The following is a 20,383-nucleotide window of genomic DNA, read 5'->3' as shown; positions in this document are numbered from 1 at the left end:
GGTTGCTCAGTCGGAGGCGGACTCTGAGTTAACAGCCATGCTTGCCCGGGCCGCCGTGGGCATCGGGCTCGAGTGGAACCCTCCACCGTGTCCCGAGCGCTCGCGGCTGGATGACTGGTTTCTGGGGTCGGGCCGTAGCGCTCAGCCGCGTCCCGCCCCAGTGCCATTCTTCCCGGAGGTGCATGAGGAGCTCCAGAAGACCTGGTTGGCACCTCACACTGCCAGACTGCGGTCTTCTGCCTCCTCCACTCTCACTACCCTCGATGGAGGAGCCGCCAAGGGATACGTGGACATCCCGCAGGTGGAACGTGCGATTGCGGTGCACTTGTGCCCGCAGTCCGCGGCCACCTGGCGGAATCGTCCGCGGCTCCCATCCAAGGCGGGTAAGACCACGGCCGCTCTCGCTGCCAAGGCTTACTCCGCTGCTGGACAGGCGGCTTCTGCCCTGCACGCCATGGCTATTCTGCAGGTCCATCAGGCTAAAGCCCTGAAGGACCTGCACGAGGGTAGTGCTGAACCAGGGTTGCTTCAAGAGCTGCGCGCCGCGACCGACCTCGCCCTCCGGGCGACGAAGGTCACGGCACGCGCCCTGGGTCAAACGATGTCCACCCTGGTGGTCCAGGAACGGCATCTTTGGTTGGACCTGGCTGAGATGAGGGAAGTCGACAAAGCTCGCTTTCTTGACGGCCCCATCTCCCAGGCCGGCCTCTTCGGCGACACCGCCGAGGACTTTGCCCAGCAGTTCTCGGCGGTGCAGAAGCAGACGGAGGCCATCAAACACATCTTGCCCAGGCGTGATGATGGCACCAATCCGCCTCGGGCCGTGCCTCCGTCTGCTCCTCGCCGAGGGCGTCCCCCTGCGGCTCAGGCTCCTGTGAGGCCGGAACCCTCCCATCCTCCTCGAGCCATCCGCAGGAAGGCCACGCCCCCCGCCCAGACTGCCAAGCCTCCTTCTAAAAAGAAGAAGAAGGCTAAGAAGCGGCCCTGAGACGGGAGACCCGGAGGTTTCGGAGGCTGCTCAGGAGACGGGGACCGCTCCGCTCCTTCCCCCGGGACAGGGCCCGGGGGAAAATCCTGTGTTGTTTTTTTCTGTTCCGCCGCTGGCCGCAAGGCCTTTTACAGCCCTTACTTCATAGTACCCAAGAAGGGCGGGGGGTTACGGCCGATCCTGGATCTGCGTGTCTTGAATCGGGCCCTTCACAAGCTCCCGTTCAAGATGCTCACCGTGAAACGCATTCTCACGTGCGTTCACGCCCAGGAGTGGTTTGCAGCTATAGACCTGAAGGACGCGTACTTTCATGTCTCGATCCTCCCTCGACACAGACCGTTCCTACGGTTTGCATTCGAGGGGCGGGCATATCAGTACAAGGTCCTACCCTTCGGGCTGTCCCTGTCTCCTCGCGTCTTTACCAAAGTCGTAGAGGGGGCCCTTGCCCCGCTCAGGGAAGTGGGCGTTCGCGTTCTCAACTACCTCGACGGCTGGCTCATTCTGGCCCAGTCCCGAGAGCAGTTGTGCGAACACAGGGACCTGGTGCTCAGTCACCTCAGCCAGTTGGGGCTTCGGGTCAACTGGGAAAAGAGCAAGCTCTGCCCCGTGCAGAGCATCTCTTTTCTCGGTGTGGAGCTGGACTCGGTCAACATGACAGCGCGTCTCACCAACGAGCGTGCACAGTCGGTGCTGAACTGCCTGAACTCGTTCTCGCGGAAAACAGCGGTCCCACTGAAACAATTTCAGAGGCTCCTGGGGCATATGGCATCCGCAGCCGCGGTCACGCCGCTCGGATTGCTCCATATGAGACCGCTTCAGCGCTGGCTTCACGGCCGAGTCCCGAGGTGGGCATGGCACCGTGGCTCACTCCGTGTGGTCATCACACCGGAGTGTCGCCGCACATTCAGCCCGTGGTCGGACCTTGCTTTTCTACGGGCCGGGGTGCCCCTAGTACAAGTGTCCAGGCATGTTGTTGTTACAACAGATGCCTCCACCACCGGCTGGGGTGCCATATGCAGTGGCCAGTCGACGTCGGGCTCCTGGACAGGACCCCATCGCCATTGGCACATCAACTGCCTCAAGTTGCTGGCAGTACTCCTTGCGCTGCGCCGGTTTCGACCACTGTTGCAGGGCAAGCATGTACTGGTCCGGACGGACAACACATCGACTGTGGCGTACATCAACCATCAGGGTGGTCTACGCTCCCGTCGCATGTCGCAACTCGCCCGCCATCTCCTCCTGTGGAGTCAGCGCCGACTCAGGTCGTTGCGCGCCTCCTACATCCCGGGCGAGCTCAATCGTGCGGCCGACGCGCTCTCACGACAGCTCACGCTCCCGGGGGAATGGAGACTCCACCCCCAGGCGGTCCAGCTGTTATGGAGCCGGTTCGGGGAAGCACAGGTGGACCTGTTCGCTTCTAGGGAATCCGCCCATTGCCAGTGGTTTTATTCGTTGACCGAGGGGACCCTCGGCACGGATGCACTGGCACACAGCTGGCCCCGGGGCCTACGCAAATATGCGTTTCCCCCAGTGAGCCTCCTTGCACAGACACTGTGCAAGGTCAGGGAGGACGAGGAGCAGGTCTTGCTAGTTGCGCCGTACTGGCCCAACCGGACCTGGTTCCCGGAACTCATGCTCCTCGCGACAGCCCATCCCTGGCGCATCCCCCTGAGGAAGGACCTCCTCTCTCAGGGGCAGGGCACCATATGGCACCCGCGGCCCGATCTGTGGAACCTCCACGTGTGGTTCCTGGACGGGACGCGGCAGACTTGAGTGGCCTACCGTCCGCGGTAGTCGACACCATCACTTCGGCCAGAGCCCCCTCTACGAGGCGCGCCTATGCCATGAAGTGGAGTCTGTTCGTTGAGTGGTGTTCCTCCCGCCGGGAGGACCCCCGGAAATGCCCGGTCGGTGTTGTGCTTTCCTTTCTTCAAGAGGGTTTGGAACGGAGGCTGTCCCCTTCCACCCTGAAGGTCTATGTGGCCGCCATCGCAGCGCATCACGATGTGCTTGATGGCAAGTCACTAGGAAAGCACGACCTGATCATCAGGTTCCTCAGAGGCGCCAGGAGGTTAAATCCCCCTAGGCCTCGCCTCATTCACTCCTGGGATCTCTCCATCGCCCTCTCGGGCCTTCGGAGAGCTCCCTTCGAGCCCCTCGAGTCAGCTGAGCTGAAACATCTGTCTCTTAAGACAGTGCTCCTGACCGCGCTCGCCTCCTTCAAGAGGGTTGGGGACCTGCAAGCATTTTCGGTCAGCGATTCGTGCCTGGAATTCGGGCCGGACTACTCTCACGTGATCTTGAGACCCCGGCCTGGATATGTGCCCAAGGTTCCCACCACTCCCTTCAGGGACCAGGTGGTGAACCTGCAAGCACTGCCCCCGGAGGAGGCAGACCCAGCCCTTGCGTCGCTGTGTCCCGTTCGTGCTCTGCGCGTTTACGTGGACCGCACGCAGAGCTTCAGAAGCTCTGAGCAGCTCTTTGTCTGTTTTGGAGGTCAGCAGAAGGGAAAGGCTGTCTCCAAACAGAGGTTGGCCCACTGGATAGTGGATGCCGTCGCCTTGGCGTACCACTCCCAAGGCGAGCCGTGCCCCCTCGGGTTGCGAGCTCACTCCACTCGGGGTGTTGCTTCTTCCTGGGCGTTGGCGCACGGTGCCTCTGTTGCAGACATCTGCAGAGCTGCAGGCTGGGCGACACCGAATACATTCGCGAGGTATTATAACCTCCGAGTGGAACCGGTGTCCACCCGTGTGCTGTCTACTCGTAGATAGCCATGGGTGTTCGCTTGCTGTGCCATTTCCCTCGGGAGAGGGAATGCGAGCACTTTTTCCGCTCCTCAGTTCAGTTCCCCGTAACGGCGAACCCTGTGGAGTTCCTCCTGCATCTTGCGGCGGCCAGACGTGGCGGAGGCGTCCGGCGCTAGGTCCAGTACTCGTGTGTATGCCCAGTTGGTCTGCCCTTGTACTGGGCTAGATGCCCATATGCTGTGATTCCCCTCGGGTAATCCCATATGTGTTTGTCCACGGTAAGGTTTCCCTGACGGTAAACCCGTGTCTTTCCCTGGGCCGCTTCGCTTTGCCCCGTCTCTGATTGCTAGTCGTTCCTCCCGGAAGGTAGGACCTACATCAGAGATCTTCCATATGCGTTACTGTTCTCACACCAGTCCATATGTGTCTTCCACACGTTACCTCCCTTCGGGCAGGGTGTGGTCTCCGTAGCTTTCCCCTCCTCGGGGAACGCTTTCCTGGCGTTTTTGTCGTTGCTGAAAAACGAGGGATTGAGTTCCGAAGCACTCTTCCCCATGGGGTAGGAACAGCAGCTTCGACTTCTCCACGGTAATACCCTGTCCCCTCCATCCCGCCGGTATGGAAGACATCCCTGGGCTTACTCTGGGCGCTAGAGGGTTGCGAGTATGGGCCGCACTTGCATTGGCACGCCTCAGCCTGCCAGCACCTGCCTCCCTAACACTCGTAACGTGGTTTGGTTGCTATGGCGTTTTCCACGGGACCCCATTACGTCAGTATCGACGTAACGTCGAACGTGACTGACTGAATGGGAACGTCTAGGTTACTAGTGTAACCCCCGTTCCCAGAAGGAGGGAACGGAGACGTTACGTTCCCCTGCCATAGCTTTGAGCCACCGCTGAGCGGCCAGATTCCTGTCTCGGCTCCTCAGCAAAAATATGAATGAAGGTGAGTATGCCAGCCCTATTTATACCCGGATGCCGGGGGAGGGGCCCGCCATGTAAATCTCACAGGCCAATTCCCATTGGCTTGTTTTGTATCCTTGGAGGTGATTGGGCTCCCTAGCGAGACCCCATTACGTCAGTATCGACGTAACGTCACCGTTCCCTCCTTCTGGGAACAGGGGTTACACTAGTAACCTAGACGTTTTTGTTGATTAAGCCAGTGGTTCCCAAAGTGGGGGTCAGGACCCCCGGGGGGTCGCGAGATGATTTCCAGAAATCAAAAAAAAAAAAAAAATCAATAATGATTAGAAATAGCATATTTTATGAATAACTAACAAAATACTAAAAATATTAGTTAAAAACAAAAACCATGCAAATAAAAAAAGCCATCAACCTTTCGATTTTCCTTCCCCTCGACCATGACTCCTGATGTGATTACGACAGATTAACAACATTTTAGCAATAGCATCAGTAGCATCAGTTGCATCAGGTCAATTTACAGCACCATGTTAAACATTCAGACATGTGCGCGTAATTCTTTAGGCAGAGGAGAGCGGAGAAGCACCACCGTCAGGAGACATGATTGATAGCACTCGTCTCTTCGTGAAGGTGGAAAAACATTTTTTGTAAAAATATTTAAAAGGAAAGAAAAGACGAGAGTCACCCGTTTTTGTCTATTTTAAGTTTTAATTTAAAATGTTTGTGATTTTAACACTCTGAGGTCTAAAAACGCGCCGGCGCGTTTTGCAGGTTTTTTTTCACATTGCAGCAAAACAGACTTAAAATACTCTGTCATTTTTTGTCATAGAGACATAAGTAATACATCAATTGAAACTATAGAATATCTCCTTTTATTTGTATACACTCAGAGTAAAAACAAAATGTTGTGCTTTTTGTAAAATAAAGAAAACTAACATGATGCGTGATCTCTCATCTCCCTCTGAACGAAGTCCAATCTGATAGTTCTCAGAAAATGAAGTGTAACTTAGTGAATACTAATCACAAAAAATTCATACTTATGTCTAACAAAACGTTGAAATGTCAGGTTTTAAATCGTGCAAGTCAAATCGAAAACAAACATTCTGTGTTTATGTAATCTGTATGAAAAGAGAGCCATGTCAGAAGTCCGTGATTCAGCTCATTACCCACTAATGCGGCCACGCCCACAGAGCCAGCGCTATTCAGACGCAAATTCAGAGGCAATACATGCATTCATCGTCTCAATCGTGTATTTATTGCCTTGAAAATTGTTTATCTGGATGAAAAAGCCATGGTTAGCGATCTCTGGAAGACATTCAGTAAATTCCTGTTTGTTTTCTTCTATTGATAAGTTTTAAGTGAGTTTTTGTTTCTTTAGCGCCCTCCGGCTGTAGTATGAATTGGTAAACACCATTCATGGAATATCATCTTCTTCTTAGGTGAATTTGTGGACTAAAATGCACAGAGAGCGCCCTCCGGCTGCAGTATGAATTGCAAACACCAGCGCTCATAGAGATAACAATGAATATTAAATAAAAAATAACTCCTCTGTATAGAAAATTGACATAAACATATGAGAATCCTATATTTCTCCAAATGTGCATGCTTTTAAACTAAAGGCCTATATTCAGACTCTTTGCATCACAGAAATACATTATATTTTAAAGTATAATATAAAACCATTATTTTATATTGTAATAACATTTTTCTGTATGTTTCATATACCATGATGAGCTTGAGACATCACAGAAGTTTTTTTTCACAGCCTACCTGACTGAAATGCCTCATTAATATGCAAGTCATTTCAGCTCATTACTATCCAATTCTTTTGTCTTCACAGGTGAGAATGAGCCATTATTCATGGAGATTCACGCCTCCTCGCATACCGTGTTTCTTGGCAAAAAGTGTCTTACAAAAACTAAATCAGTATATTGTTATAAATGAAAGAGTAGTCAGCATAATTTTTACATAATTTTGAAGCAAAAACTCTAGTCTACAACCTTCAATACCCAAAAGTCTTGTGAACACAGATTTAATATACTTTTATTGGCCTTATATCAGTGACTTAAGTTTTTTGTTTTTTCAGTAACCACGCATAAACGTTATTCCTTCAAAAACACAAACATGTACACACATGTTCCTCACATATTATTGTAGCCTAGTTTGTGCTGAATACAGTGTAATGACACTTGTGTCATTAATATGTTTATGAACAACTGAAAAAAGCACAAATGTCAGGGCATGTCAAAACTTCTCCAGGCCCCAAATCAGCCTCAGACTCCAGAGGGTTAACATAAAGCTTATGTTTAAATGTTTTGTCACTTGCGTGAGCAAGTATATAAAATACATAAATCAATATATAAATCAAAAGTATTACTTAATATAAATATAAAGCAATGAATTGAATAAAACATAAATGTAGTGCATTTAAACATGACATCTATGAAATATAATGTATACAAAGCGAATCGCAATGCTGACAAGCCATGTTCAGTAACAACTTTTGAAATAAAAATAAGTAAATGCTGTGTTTGTGATAAACAGCCACGGATCAGTTGCACACTGCAAACGCGGCATATGTGAAAGCACAATAGCGCGTGCTGCATATGTACTGCAAAGGCATGTTCACCTAAATGCCAGGTAAGGTTCCATTTTCCTTGCTTTACCCAAGGAAAAAAGCCATATGTTGACTGTGTAACAAAGACTTTAAATTATATGCATCTATGGTGAAATTACTAGTTTTTCGCATCAATACATGTTTATTTTAATGCGAACAGTGCGCTATCACTTTCATTCAGCGTGGTGCAGCACAGAAAAAATAGACTGTGCGTAAATGATCGCTGCACTGCTGCAGACGTACCGCTCCTGGAACGCACTGCCGGACTGCATCTGTATGCAGTGTGAACGCTCTAATCTGTTAATATGGACACGGGAAAAAATACGCACTGCATACGCACTGCAAACAGAGTATGTGTGAAAAAGGTGTTAGTGCGTGTGCGCCGTTGCGCACAACGTTTGTATACTTTAACCACCTCCGAGGATAGTGGGGGTCGCGAGTCACTGGCATCGTTATTTTGGGGGTCGTGGTCTGAAAAGTTTGAGAACTCCTGGATTAAACCAATTGCTTTCATTTTATTAACTCAAATTTTTAATTTCAATGAACTCAAAATTAAGGCAACCAGGTAACTTACTTTAATACTACAGGGCTGTTGAATGCTCAAATCTGATTGGTTGACCAATGTCCTAAGGTGTGCAATTATTTTCAGGGAAACGCACGGCTAAAGTATAGCCTAGAAGGTCTTGACCGCATTGCAGTTCCATATCACCTCGTCAAATGTTTTCAGTTACTTCAATAGGTCCTTACATCCTACAACCACAAAAAACCAAAACAAAAAAAAAAAAACCACAAGGACACAGACCAAGCAAATAAATATAGTAAACAATAGGATGAAAACAACAAATTATTGTCATGGTTTTTGCCACAAAATACGTTTTATTGTGTCCTGAAAGCTCTCTCTCTCTCTCTCTCTCTCTCTCTCTCACTCAAACGTACACAAGTACTGTATCATACAGACACACACACGTGCAGAAACGTTTGGTCAGCGCTGCTCTGACAAATTAATCAGAGTACAATAGTTTAGCAACTTAAGATACATTACTCACCAGCGAGGTAATAACTGTGCGGTTCTTAAGATAAACCTATAGTTTCGCTATTAGTAGAGACACTGCTGCTGTTACAGATGCACAGATCAGGTAGGCTAATTCATATGCTGCTTATTCTCTCTCTCTCTCTCTCTCTCTCTCTCTCTCTCTCTCTCTCTCTCTCTCTCTCTCTCTCAACTGTGTTAACTGTATCAACGGTATTATTCTGCTATCAAGGCCCTTCTTTACTAGTTCTAAAATAATGTTTTGGAATTAGCAACGGAGGCTTGGGATGAGATGCATAAGAAATTATTCCCACACACGAGTGTTTTAAGGACAAAAACCTGAAAATGTCTTGAAATACAACATCGGAACAGTGTCTTGAGGTGTGGTAACCGTAGTATAAGCGGAATAATTGACTCCGGGCTGTTGAATTTCTCAGCTTCGCGTCGTGGCAGCATTACCACCTCGGGTGTGCATTATTTTCTAAGAATTCAACAGCCCATCGTCATTTATTCCTTACTTAAACCAACAATTCATTTTTACAGTGTATATTCATATATTAATAATGTAGAGACTACAATTTATAAACTAAGTATTAACTAAAAAACTAATAGTTTGCAAATAATTTGTAAGTACTTTATTACTGTATACTTAGTGTTCCTCAAGCATTTAAAATCTTGTCTTGTTTAGTCATCAGTCTCTGTGTATATATAAGCCTCATGTTACCATTGTCCCTTGTCTAGCTTTGATGTTGTATGTTATCATGTTCAAGTTTATGTTCAAGTTCATGTTCAAGTTCATGTTCAAGTTCAAGCCAAGTTTGTCTAGTTTGTATTTAGTTTGTTAAATAAAACTGTGTTTGGGTTCACTACAACTCGCTTCAGTGGGACTCCATTACAATAAGAAGCAATTGCGAATTTACATCATGCAATTCTGACTTTATGGCCCGGTTTCACAGAAGGGGCTTAGCCTAAGCCAGGATTAGGCCTAAGTTCAGTTAGGATATTTAAGTATCTTTTATGAACGTACATTAGAAAAAAACATTACTGGTGTACATCTTGAGACAAAACAATGGCACAGACATATTAATATTATGTCAGTATAAGTTTCTTTCAGTTAAAATAGAATCATTAATTACGCAATTCTGACTATTCTGAGTTTATATCATGCAATTCTGACTTTATAACTTGCAATTGTGAGTTTATATCTCAATTCTGAGAAAAAAAGTCAATCTTTTTCCCCTCACAATTGAATATAACACATAATTGTGATTTTATCTTACAATTCTGACTTTATATCATGCAATTCTGACTTTATATTACGCAATTCTGACTACATAACTCAAAATTCTGACTTTATATCATGAAATTCTCACTTTATAACTTGCAATTGTGAGTTTACATCTTGTAATTCTGAAAGAAAAGTGAGAATTCTGAGATAACAATTGTGAGGAAAAAAAGTTAGAATTCCAACTTTATATCTCACAATTCTGATTTTATCACACAATTCTGACTTTATAACTCGCAATTAATTGCAAGTTAAAATTTCGCAATTGTGAAGTCAGAATTGTGTAAATATAGAATCAGTCTTTATTGTATATTATTGTATAGTTATACTTTAAATGTTACAGTTAAGTTATAAATTGAAGTAAGATTTTGTAAAAGTTTGTGTGATCTGTGACTATGACCAATACTGTTTAGCTGGCACTTGACAGGTAATGCTGTTGAAATTTGTATTTTTGTCATGTAATTTCAGTATTAGGCATTGTATGGTCCGCCATGGCATTTTTAACAATTTACATCATATAATTCGATCTAAAATTTCAACTTTTCTTATTAAACTGATTTTATTTGATTAAAATTGTGTATAACACAAAACTTATAATAATTTACTATACTGTACTTTTACTGTATTTGTGTAATATATGCTATCTTTAAATGTCTATGTGCTAATATCTATTATTTATCTTGAGATAAATTGGAATGGTTGATATTTTACTCATTCTTTCTTGGTTGATATTTTATTAGTCAATCTGAAAGTGTAGTAAAATAATAAATAAATAAATAAACTGGTGTCTTTGTTATTTAGAAATGAATAAACAAATAATGCAGGCATTAAGCTAATTAACATTTGAAGAGCTTTTTTTAAATTCTACATTTTGAATCATTTTCAAACATTCTGAATGATCATTTAAAGCAAATTAATAGAATACAATCAAAAAACACAAAGATGAACTGATGATAATTTTTGGTAATAGACATCAAATGTACCCCAAATTATAGAATCACAGAGATGGTTCTGGGATCAATGTGCACAAGCAATTGAGCATGTGTTGAGAGTTGTGTATTGATGGCGCACAGTGTGGCTATTATGAGTTGTCTGTAGGGAGCTGAGAATGCCAGCACCTATGGAGCTTACCTTCTGTCGCTACCATATCGGAGATGTCTCGGCATGCCTGCTTACAGCCAAAATGATGATTGATTGGCCTTCTGTTCAAGAATGAATATCTGTCTGAGGCCAATCTTATGTAAATGTCTTATTTGTTGTATAAGCCATGTGCTCAGTAGGGACTTGGGGCACATGATTTTGCATATCATTTGCAGTTAATTACATGACCCAAAATATTTATTAGATAATGACTGATATTTGTCACAATCATATAACACAAGGAAAATTCCACCTTATTGCTTATTTAAACTTAAACTTCAGCAATCTTTTTGGACAGTGTGGGTGCACTGTGTGATCAGACTTACAGTTTTCACCTGGTGAATAATAAAATAAGAGCAAAAACTCCCATAGATTTGCACTGAAGGAGGTTTGAGATTTGGTGACCTCAAAAAAATTGGACGATCTAGGCAAAGTCAGGACAGCATCAGCATAAATCTTTGGCATAATTTCTTGGAATAAATGCATTCAAGTAACTTGCAATTATCTCTGAGGACCAGAATTTCATTATGACTCCTTAACACAGCCAAATACAGAATGTAGTTGTTAGAAAATATATATATATTAAATTTTGTCCAAAAAAGGCTTGTAATTAAAATGTTATTTAGAATGCTGCCAGCAAATGTCTTTTAATCTAGTGAGACAGATTCACTGCTTAACTGCCAAGATAGAAACATCAGAGAGAATACACAGCATGATGGTAAAGAAGAACTGACCTGAAAGCTCCCATCAAAATGTTTAGATATTTTTTTTCACTATGAAAATATTTGTTATGTACAAATTGCATGTTTTTTCTACTTTTTAGTTGACACTGTTTTCTGCACTACACAAGAATGTCAGTTTTGTCTAGCTGAATGCTCTAGTGTCTCATACTGAGCTTTTTAGATACAGATTTCAGCAGCAGGTAAAAGATTTACTAGGAAAAGTCAATACTGTAGTACACAAAAAGAAAATTGACATTTGGTCACACTTTATATTAGGTGTCCTTATCTACTATATACTTGCATCAAAAAATAAGTACAGTGTACTTATTGTATTCCTAATGAATTGCAAAACACGTATGCTGCTATTGAGGTAGATGTGGGTAAGGTTAGGGACAGGTTTGGTGGTATGGGTATGTTTAAGGGTTAAGGGGTAACCGAAGTCTCAGAGTAATTCGAGTGTTTTTTTTTTTTTTTTTTATAAATACAATGTAAAAACATGTAAAAACAAGCAACTGTGTTTTGTCAGTTTATATGTTACACATTTCTACAAAAATAAAGTGCTCTTGATGTTTAGGGATTTAGACATTCCTCCATGTTCAAAAATGGTAGTGATTGTGCTGGGGAAACTCCATATAACCTATACTGTATGCTTCCAAACTTGCTTGCTTGCTTGACTGCTTGATTGGTAAGATTGTGATTCCTATTTTATTACAATGGCGGGCCATTTGCCATTACAAATATTGAATGTCAAAAGTATTTATGGAATATACATGCATGTCTGACAGATTTTGATAACTGAATGGGTTGTTTTGCATGTGGAGGCTCACACGATGAAAGAATGTTTAAAAGTTGTGAAGAGTTTGACAGTTTCACTGAGAATCAACTCATTCATTTTGGGTTCCCTCTACAGCATTCCCTTACACATTTATGCACATGCACACTCTTCAAAGACAGTGGTGATTGTTGACACTCTAAAATACATGGAATTGAACTGTACAGTATATACATATATTTAAGTGGGATTAAAGATATAGAATGTACTGAATGTTAACTTGCTTATTGTGCCCAAGAGCATGATATATGTAGCTCCATGTCATACTAACAAGAAACTGTGTCTAGAGGACGAGTGCTGTAGTTACAACCACACAAGTTTGTGATGCTGTCTGCATTTGTTCGTTGGAAAAACCCAAAACCAAATTGTTGAACTAAGTTGGCAATGACAGAACAGTATCGCTTGAGCTTCGGTAGCTGATGGTGGATATGATTTATTTCATTCAGAAAGACTGACTCAGGCAATGTTCAGAATATACTACATTACTATTGCAATGAAAACTAGGCTCAACTACTATATTTGGAAAAATGTGCACTTTATAGTAGAGAAAAATGTGCTATATATTTACATTCTGCACTACAATCAACTTAACCTTCAATTTCCACTGCAATGAATAAGAAAAATCTGCAGCAAACTTTTTCTTGCTTAAACAACATTTTAAATATAAATTTGGATTAATAATGTCTGTCAAACTTTAGATTAGGGCCAAATTCTCACTATTAACTAACTATTAACTAGGGCTTTTGTCTCAAACTCCTAATTACTGCTTATTAATAGTTAGTAAGGTAGATGTTAAATTTAGGAATTTGGTAGGATTAAGGGATGTAGAATATGGTCGTGCAGAATAATTAATTAATATGTGCTTTATAAGTATTAATAAACAGCCAATATCCTAGTAATATGCACACTAATAAGCAATTTATTAAATTAAAGTGTTACCATAATGTCAAATAATCGTAGCTGACACCACTTGCAACAAAGTATCAACAAAACATACTAAACAATGTTTTATTAAAAATGTAAAAATGCAGAATGTTTTCAGTGATGGGTAGGTTTAGGGGTAAGGGTAGTGTAGGGGGATAGAATGTACAGTTTGTACAGAATAAAAACCATTACGCCTATGGAATGTCCTCACTAAGATAGCAAAAAAAACCTATGTGTGTGTGTGTGTGTGTGTGTGTGTATGTGTGTGTGTTTTGTCCCAAATGTGTTGTTCATATAAACATTATCAGCATTCCTACATCATTGCCATACTGAAAAATAAATAAACTATAATGTATTTGAAATTCATTTATTTCATGCTAAGTATACTACAAATACATTTACATAATATTATGTAATTAATAAAAATACCTTGCAAATGTACAAACCCGATTCCAAAAAAGTTGGGACACTGTACAAATTGTGAATAAAAACAGAATGCAATGATGTGGAAGTTTCAAATTTCAATATTTTATTCAGAATACAACATAGATGACATATCAAATGTTTGAACTGAGAAAATATATCATTTTAAGGGAAAAATAAGTTGATTTTAAATTTCATGGCATCAACATCTCAAAAAAGTTGGGACATGGCCATGTTTACCACTGTGTTGTTACAACACAGAAGGGACAGAGACAGTCTTTCACAGGATATGGAGCTTTATTGAGAACCAGTATGAGTTGTGGCAGAAGTGCAGGTGAGTAATATACGTGATACAGTGAAGATTCTTGAAGTGCTGGGTGATGATGGATTCCTTTGTGGTTGCAGGTGGAGTCGAACTTGGAGTTGGAGACGAAGGAGACACTGGAGACGAGGAGCACTCACACAGAGAGGAGATAACACACAAGCAGAATTCAGGAGACAGGTAAGTAGATCACTGGGAGTCCTTAAGGTAAGCATACAGGTAAGTTAATGCAAACGAGACCGGACATCGAGTGGTGTGTGTGAGTGCTCTTTATGCTGGCTGTGATGAGTTGCTTGATGAGGTGCAGGTGTCTGTGATCAGTACTCTGGTGACTGGGTGCGCTGTGATTGGTGAGTGGTGGAGCCTGACGTGTCTGTGACATGTGTGGCATCCCCTCTTCTTTTTATAAGAGTCTGCAAACGTCTGGGGACTGAGGAGACAAGTTGCTCAAGTTTAGGATTTATTCTTGTCTAAAACAGGCTTCTAGTTGCTCAACTCTTAGGTCTTCTTTGTCACATCTTCCTCTTTATGATGCGGAGATGCAGGCTGGCCATTTCAGTACCCGGATCCTTCTATGTAGCCATGATGTTGAAATTGATGCAGTATGTGGTCTGGCATTGTCATGTTGGAAAATGCAAGGTCTTCAGTAGCATTCCTGTATGTGATGCAGTGCCATCTAAGGGCCCGAAGATCACGGGCATCCAGTATGGTTTTCCGGCCTTGACCCTTACGCACAGAGATTGTTCCAGATTCTCTGAATCTTTGGATGATATTATGCACTGTAGATGATGATAACTTCAAACTCTTTGCAATATTTCTCTGAGAAACTCCTTTCTGATATTGCTTCACTATTTTTCGCCGCAGCATTGGGGCAATTGGTGATCCTCTGCCCATCTTGACTTCTGAGAGACACTGTCATTCTGAGAGGCTCTTTTTATACCCAATCATGTTGCCAATTGACCTAATAAGTTGCAAATTGGTCCTCCAGCTGTTCCTTATATGTACAGTTAACTTTTCTGGCCTCCTATTGCTACCTGTCCCAACTTTTTTGGAATGTGTAGCTCTCATGAAATCCAAAATGAGCCAATATTTGGCATGACATTTCAAAATGTCTCACTTTCAACATTTGATATGTTATCTATATTCTATTGTGAATAAAATATAAGTTTATGAGATTTGTAAATTACTGCATTCCTTTTTTATCCACAATTTGTACAGTGTCCCAACTTTAGAAACGGGTTTGTACTTTTTGTATACTAAACTGGTATATTTAAGGTCTGCTAACTAATTAATGTAACCAACTAATTTTGTACTTAATGCACTTTAATTGTGCGGAAGTAGTGCTGAGGTCCAACTAAAGATATACTTAAGTATATTTGATTGTGCTAAAGTGGAACTATTGCAAGTATACTTTAGGTAAACTTTGAATATTTTTGCATTTAAAAACAATCATTATCAAAAGTGACATTAAAACACATTTTAGGCTTAATATTAAGAATTGTTCATTGTGCACAAGTACTACTCGAAATAAAGTTTAATTATGATTTTTATATCATTAAGTCTCAAGCGATATGTCAGTAAATATTTTAATAGTTTTAAACTATACTTAGTTAGTGTATCTTAGAATGTAAATACTTTTACTAGGGTGTACATGAGCTCTGTATTACTCACCTTCAGTGGTGGCACAGGAAGGGGCTTGTTGTCTTTGTCCAGGGAGATATAGGTGAAAAAGGCTGTGACAGCCCTATATTTTCCCTTCTCAGCCTCCACCAGTGATTCAGCATCAACAAAAACCTCAATCTCCATTGATTTGTTACTGGTGAAGGTCATTCGCCCGGAAACAGTAATGACACAGCCTGCAGGGGTCACATAATGTCAGGTATTAAATCTATTCATCATTATATGATACTATAATCATTCTAAGGTATATATGTGTCTACAGAATTAAACAGTCTGCTGATGTTGACATTTTCAGGGGGAATACTAAGTGTTACAGTATGTGGGAAAATATATTTACTGTACTAAAGTATGTATACACTAATCTAATAACTATATAATAACTGCATATTTACAGTGGGTACGGAAAGTATTCAGACCCCCTTAAATTTTTCACTCTTTGTTATATTGCAGCCATTTGCTAAAATCATTTAAGTTCATTTTTTCCTCAATGTACAGACAGCACCCCATATTGACAGAAAAACACAGAATTGTTGACATTTTTGCAGATTTATTAAAAAAGAAAAACTGAAATGTCACATGGTCCTACGTGTAAGTATTCAGACCCTTTGCTGTGAGACTAATATATTTAACTCAGGTGCTGTCCATTTCTTCTGATCATCCTTGAGATGGTTCTACACCTTCATTTGAGTCCAGCTGTGTTTGATTATACTGATTGGACTTGATTAGGAAAGCCACACACCTGTCTATATAAGACCTTACAGCTCACAGTGCATGTCAGAGCAAATGAGAATCATGAGGTCAACTCAGGAACTGCCTGAAGAGCTCAGAGACAGAATTGTGGCAAGGCACAGATCTGGCCAAGGTTACAAAAAAACTTCTGCTGCACTTAAGGTTCCTAAGAGCACAGTGGCCTCCATAATCCTTAAATGGAAGACGTTTGGGATGGCCAGAACCCTTCGTAGAGCTGGCCGTCCGGCCAAACTGAGCTATCGGAGGAGAAGAGCCTTGGTGAGAGAGGTAAAGAAGAACCCAAAGATCACTGTGACTGAGCTCCAGAGATGCAGTCGGGAGATGGGAGAAAGTTGTAGAAAGTCAACCATCACTGCAGCCCTCACCCTACTCGTACGTACTTCTCAACAGTCAGCTCTCACTTCGGTTGATGGCTCCACGGAGAAGGGCTACGACAGCTTACCGCCCCTGGACGAAGCAGTGGCAGCTCACCTCTGTCCCCCGCGGCCGTGGGGTGGAAAACCCTTCCATCCAAGCCCTGCAGGACCACCTCTGCCTTAACTGACAGAGCTTACACCTCTGCGGGCCAAGCTGCCTCTTTGCTGCACACCATGGCTATACTCCAGGTGTACCAAGCCAAGCTCCTCCGCTCCCTGGACGGGTCTGGAATCGACACACCTGCCTTTCGTGACCTTCGCAGTGCCACGGATTTGGCCCTGCACGCCACGAAAGCAACAGCACAGGCCATCGGACAGTCAATGGCCAGCCTGGTCGTGCTTGAGCGCCATCTTTGGCTCAACTTGACTGAAATCAAGGACGCAGACAAGACGGTCTTCCTGGATGCCCCTGTCTCCCCATCCGGTCTCTTTGGGCCAGCCGTAGAGGGCTTTACAGAGCGTTTCACCGCGGCCCAGAAGTCGCCCCAGGCCATGCGACACTTCCTGCCTAAGCGCTCCAGCTCTACCTCTGCTTCCAGCCGCCCCAGGACTGCGCCGGCTCAGCAGAGCAAGCCTGCTCCCTCTACCACCCAGGCAGCTCCAGCTCCGAAGGAACAGCGCCGCCGAGTCCGACCCGCCAGGCGCTCCTCCTTCCCGAGGCAACAGCAGGCTCCCTGGCCTAAGATAGAGCTGGACCCGAGGCCTCCCAAGTCTTCCTGATCACAGGGGAGAAAAGAGGAAGGGGTTAAGTCCCGCCGAGGCCAGACCACCCCAAAAGCTTTTTCGTCCACTTTCCCCTCTGCCCCGTTCAGTTCCGAGCATGGGAAACAGTTGTTGTGTTCTGCTTCCAGGGTCCACTGCTGTTGCGCCCACGCAAAACGCCGTTGTTATGGCGAACACAATAAATATTTTACATTCTATTTTACATTCTCAAAGAAAGTGCTATTTTCCTCTCCCACACTCGCCGGTGTGCGGGTCCCCTCTCATTCAACCCCTTGCTTTATGAATGCCAAGGCCTGGCAGGCCATCCCCGGAGTGTCAAAGTGGGTTCTGGGGATAATATCTCAAGGCTACTCGCTCCAGTTTGCTCGCAGACCCCCGCACTTTGGCGGCGTACTTCCCACTTCAGTCAACACACTCATGTCCTCCAAACAGAAGTGATGTCTCTGCTGGAGAAAGGGGCTATAGAAATAGTGCCCCCCTCAGAGAGCGAGTCGGGCTTTTACAACCGTTACTTCCTTTTCCCCAAAAAAGATGGCGGTCTCAGACCCATCTTGGACCTCAGACTTCTGAAACTTTCCCTCATGAGACAGAAGTTCAAAATGTTAACGCTGAAACAGATCCTCGCGCAGATTTGCCCCGGGGACTGGTTCTGCTCGCTGGACCTGAAAGATGCATACTTTCACATCCAGATAGCCCCCCATCACAGGTGATTCTTGAGATTCGCATTCGAGGGTGTGGCTTACCAATACACGGTCCTTCCATTCAGGCTGTCCCTAGCTCCTCGCACTTTTACCAAGTGCATGAACGCGGCTCTTTCCCCTCTGAGACAGATGGGAATCCGAGTTCTCAACTATCTCGATGACTGGCTCATTCTAGCCCAATCTCAAGCCGAGCTAGAACATCACAGATCCGTGTTGCTCAGCCACATGGAGTGCCTGGGTCTCAATTTCGCCAAGAGCTCACTGCTCCCCAGCCAGCATATAACGTTCCTGGTGCAGTTCTCGACTCAGCCCATATGACGGCTGTAGTCTCACCAGAGCGTGCTCTGGTTATTCAGCAGCTCGCAGCTTCGGTCAGGAACAAAGCCTGTCTCCCTCTGAAGTTTTTCCAGAGGATGTTAGGGCTGATGGCTTCCACCTTCCCGGTTCTGCAGCTCAGCTTTCTTCGGATGCGGCCTCTGCAATACTGGTTGAAGTTTCGGGTCCCTCCTCATGCCTGGCGGCGTGGCCGCCTGTGCCTCAGGGTCAATCGAGCCTGTTTGACAGCTCTGAAACCCAGGACGAACCCTACGTGGTTCAGTTAAGGAGTACCCCTACAGGCGGTGTCCAGAAGTACGGTGCTCTCGACAGACGCGTCCAACGCGGGTTGGGGCGCTCTTTGCGAGGGCAGGCCGGCCTTCGGCTCGTGGTCTCACGAGGAGAGCCATCTGCACATCAACAGCCTCGAGATGCTGGCAGTGATCTGAGCCCTTCAGGCGTTTCAAGCACACCTGACAGGACGCCACGTCTTAGTCCAGTCAGACAGCATGACAGTGGTGTCATACATAAATCACCAGGGCGGTCTTTCGTCCAGCCGCTTATGCGCTCTGGCGAAACGTCTGTTGGAATGGGCATTACAGAGGTTATATACCCGGGAGGACAAATTTGGGAGCAGACATGCTATCTCGGAGAAATGTCCCCTCAGACGAGTGGATGCTCCACCCCCAGATGGTTCTCAGAAGAACTGGGAGTTCTTTGGAAAGGCAGAGATAGACCTCTTCGCCGCAAAAGACAACTCTCACTGCCCAATGTATTTTTCGAAGGAGGTAGATGCGCTGGCCCACATCTGGCCCAGCACTCTCCTGTACGCTTTCCCCCGATTGCTCTGATCCCTCAAGTCATCAGTCGAATCAGGGAAGACAAACACAGAGTCCTCCTGGTGGCCCCGCTCTGGAGGAGCCAAGTCTGGTCCTCGGAGCTGTTCAGGCTTTCCACAAAAGCCCCGTGGCCAATTCCCCTGAGATGGGACCTCCTCTCTCAGTCGAACAGGACGATCTGGCATCCTCAGCCAGAACTTTGGGCTCTGCACCTCTGGTCCCTTGATGGGAGCCTGCTAACCTCCCAGGGGACGTGCTAAATACCATTTCTCACGCGAGAGCGCCGTCCACGAGATGCCTCTACGCCCAGAAATGGTCTGTCTTTGTTGGCTGGTGCTCTGCACGCAACATAGACCCTGTGGAGTGTGATGTATCACCGATACTGTCTGTCCTCCAGGAGCGTTTGGATATGGGTCGCACCCCTTCAATACTCAAAGTTTACGTAGCAGCCATTGCAGCGTTTCACACTCCTGTCACGCTCCTATCCTTCTACTCACTTCAGTTTTTCTTTTTTAATAAATCTGTAAAAATGTCAACAATTCTGTGTTTTTCTGTCAATATGGGGTGCTGTGTGTACATTAATGAGGAAAAAAAAATACGGCTGCAATATAAGATATAAGGGTCTGAATACTTTCCGTACCCACTGTATGTAGTTTATTGATTCAATGTAAAAAATATCTTATGATAAATTAAGGAGTACATAAACAGTGGGGTCTAATCACACTGGAAATCAGTGTGTGTAATTGAGTCAACTAAAAATAAGCCATTTGTGAGCTGAGGTCTTGAAGAGGGCAAACACTGTAGCACTATCTGACATCACCAAAGGAATCAACCAATGGCATAAGCTCTTTGGTATCATCAAATCCTAGGGTACCAGAAAGCTTTCCATTTATGAAAAGACAACACAATAAAAAAAAACTGTGGTCACAAGAATTTAAGAGATCTTTTTTGGGATTTTTGCCAAATGCGATAGCTGTAGATTTTCATTTATTTGGTGTATATATGAAAA

The 20,383-nt window shown here is 44.4% G+C and overlaps 1 protein-coding gene across 10 annotated transcripts in view; it reads right to left on the bottom strand.

Annotated features, from left to right (window-relative positions):
• acot7 (acyl-CoA thioesterase 7) overlaps nt 1-20,383 on the bottom strand; it is a 132,663-nt gene that overhangs the window by 20,653 nt on the left and 91,627 nt on the right. For all 10 annotated transcript variants that reach the window (XM_048210787.1, XM_048210791.1, XM_048210792.1 and 7 more), the window contains one exon: nt 15,622-15,806. In XM_048210787.1, the coding sequence (XP_048066744.1) occupies nt 15,622-15,806 (185 nt within the window). The remainder of the gene's footprint in view (nt 1-15,621; nt 15,807-20,383) is intronic.

This window comes from Megalobrama amblycephala, linkage group LG12 (genome assembly GCF_018812025.1).
Source record: "Megalobrama amblycephala isolate DHTTF-2021 linkage group LG12, ASM1881202v1, whole genome shotgun sequence".
Lineage (NCBI taxonomy): Eukaryota > Metazoa > Chordata > Actinopteri > Cypriniformes > Xenocyprididae > Megalobrama > Megalobrama amblycephala.
Note: the sequence above shows the minus strand (reverse complement) of the source record. Positions and strands in the feature narration are given on the sequence as shown.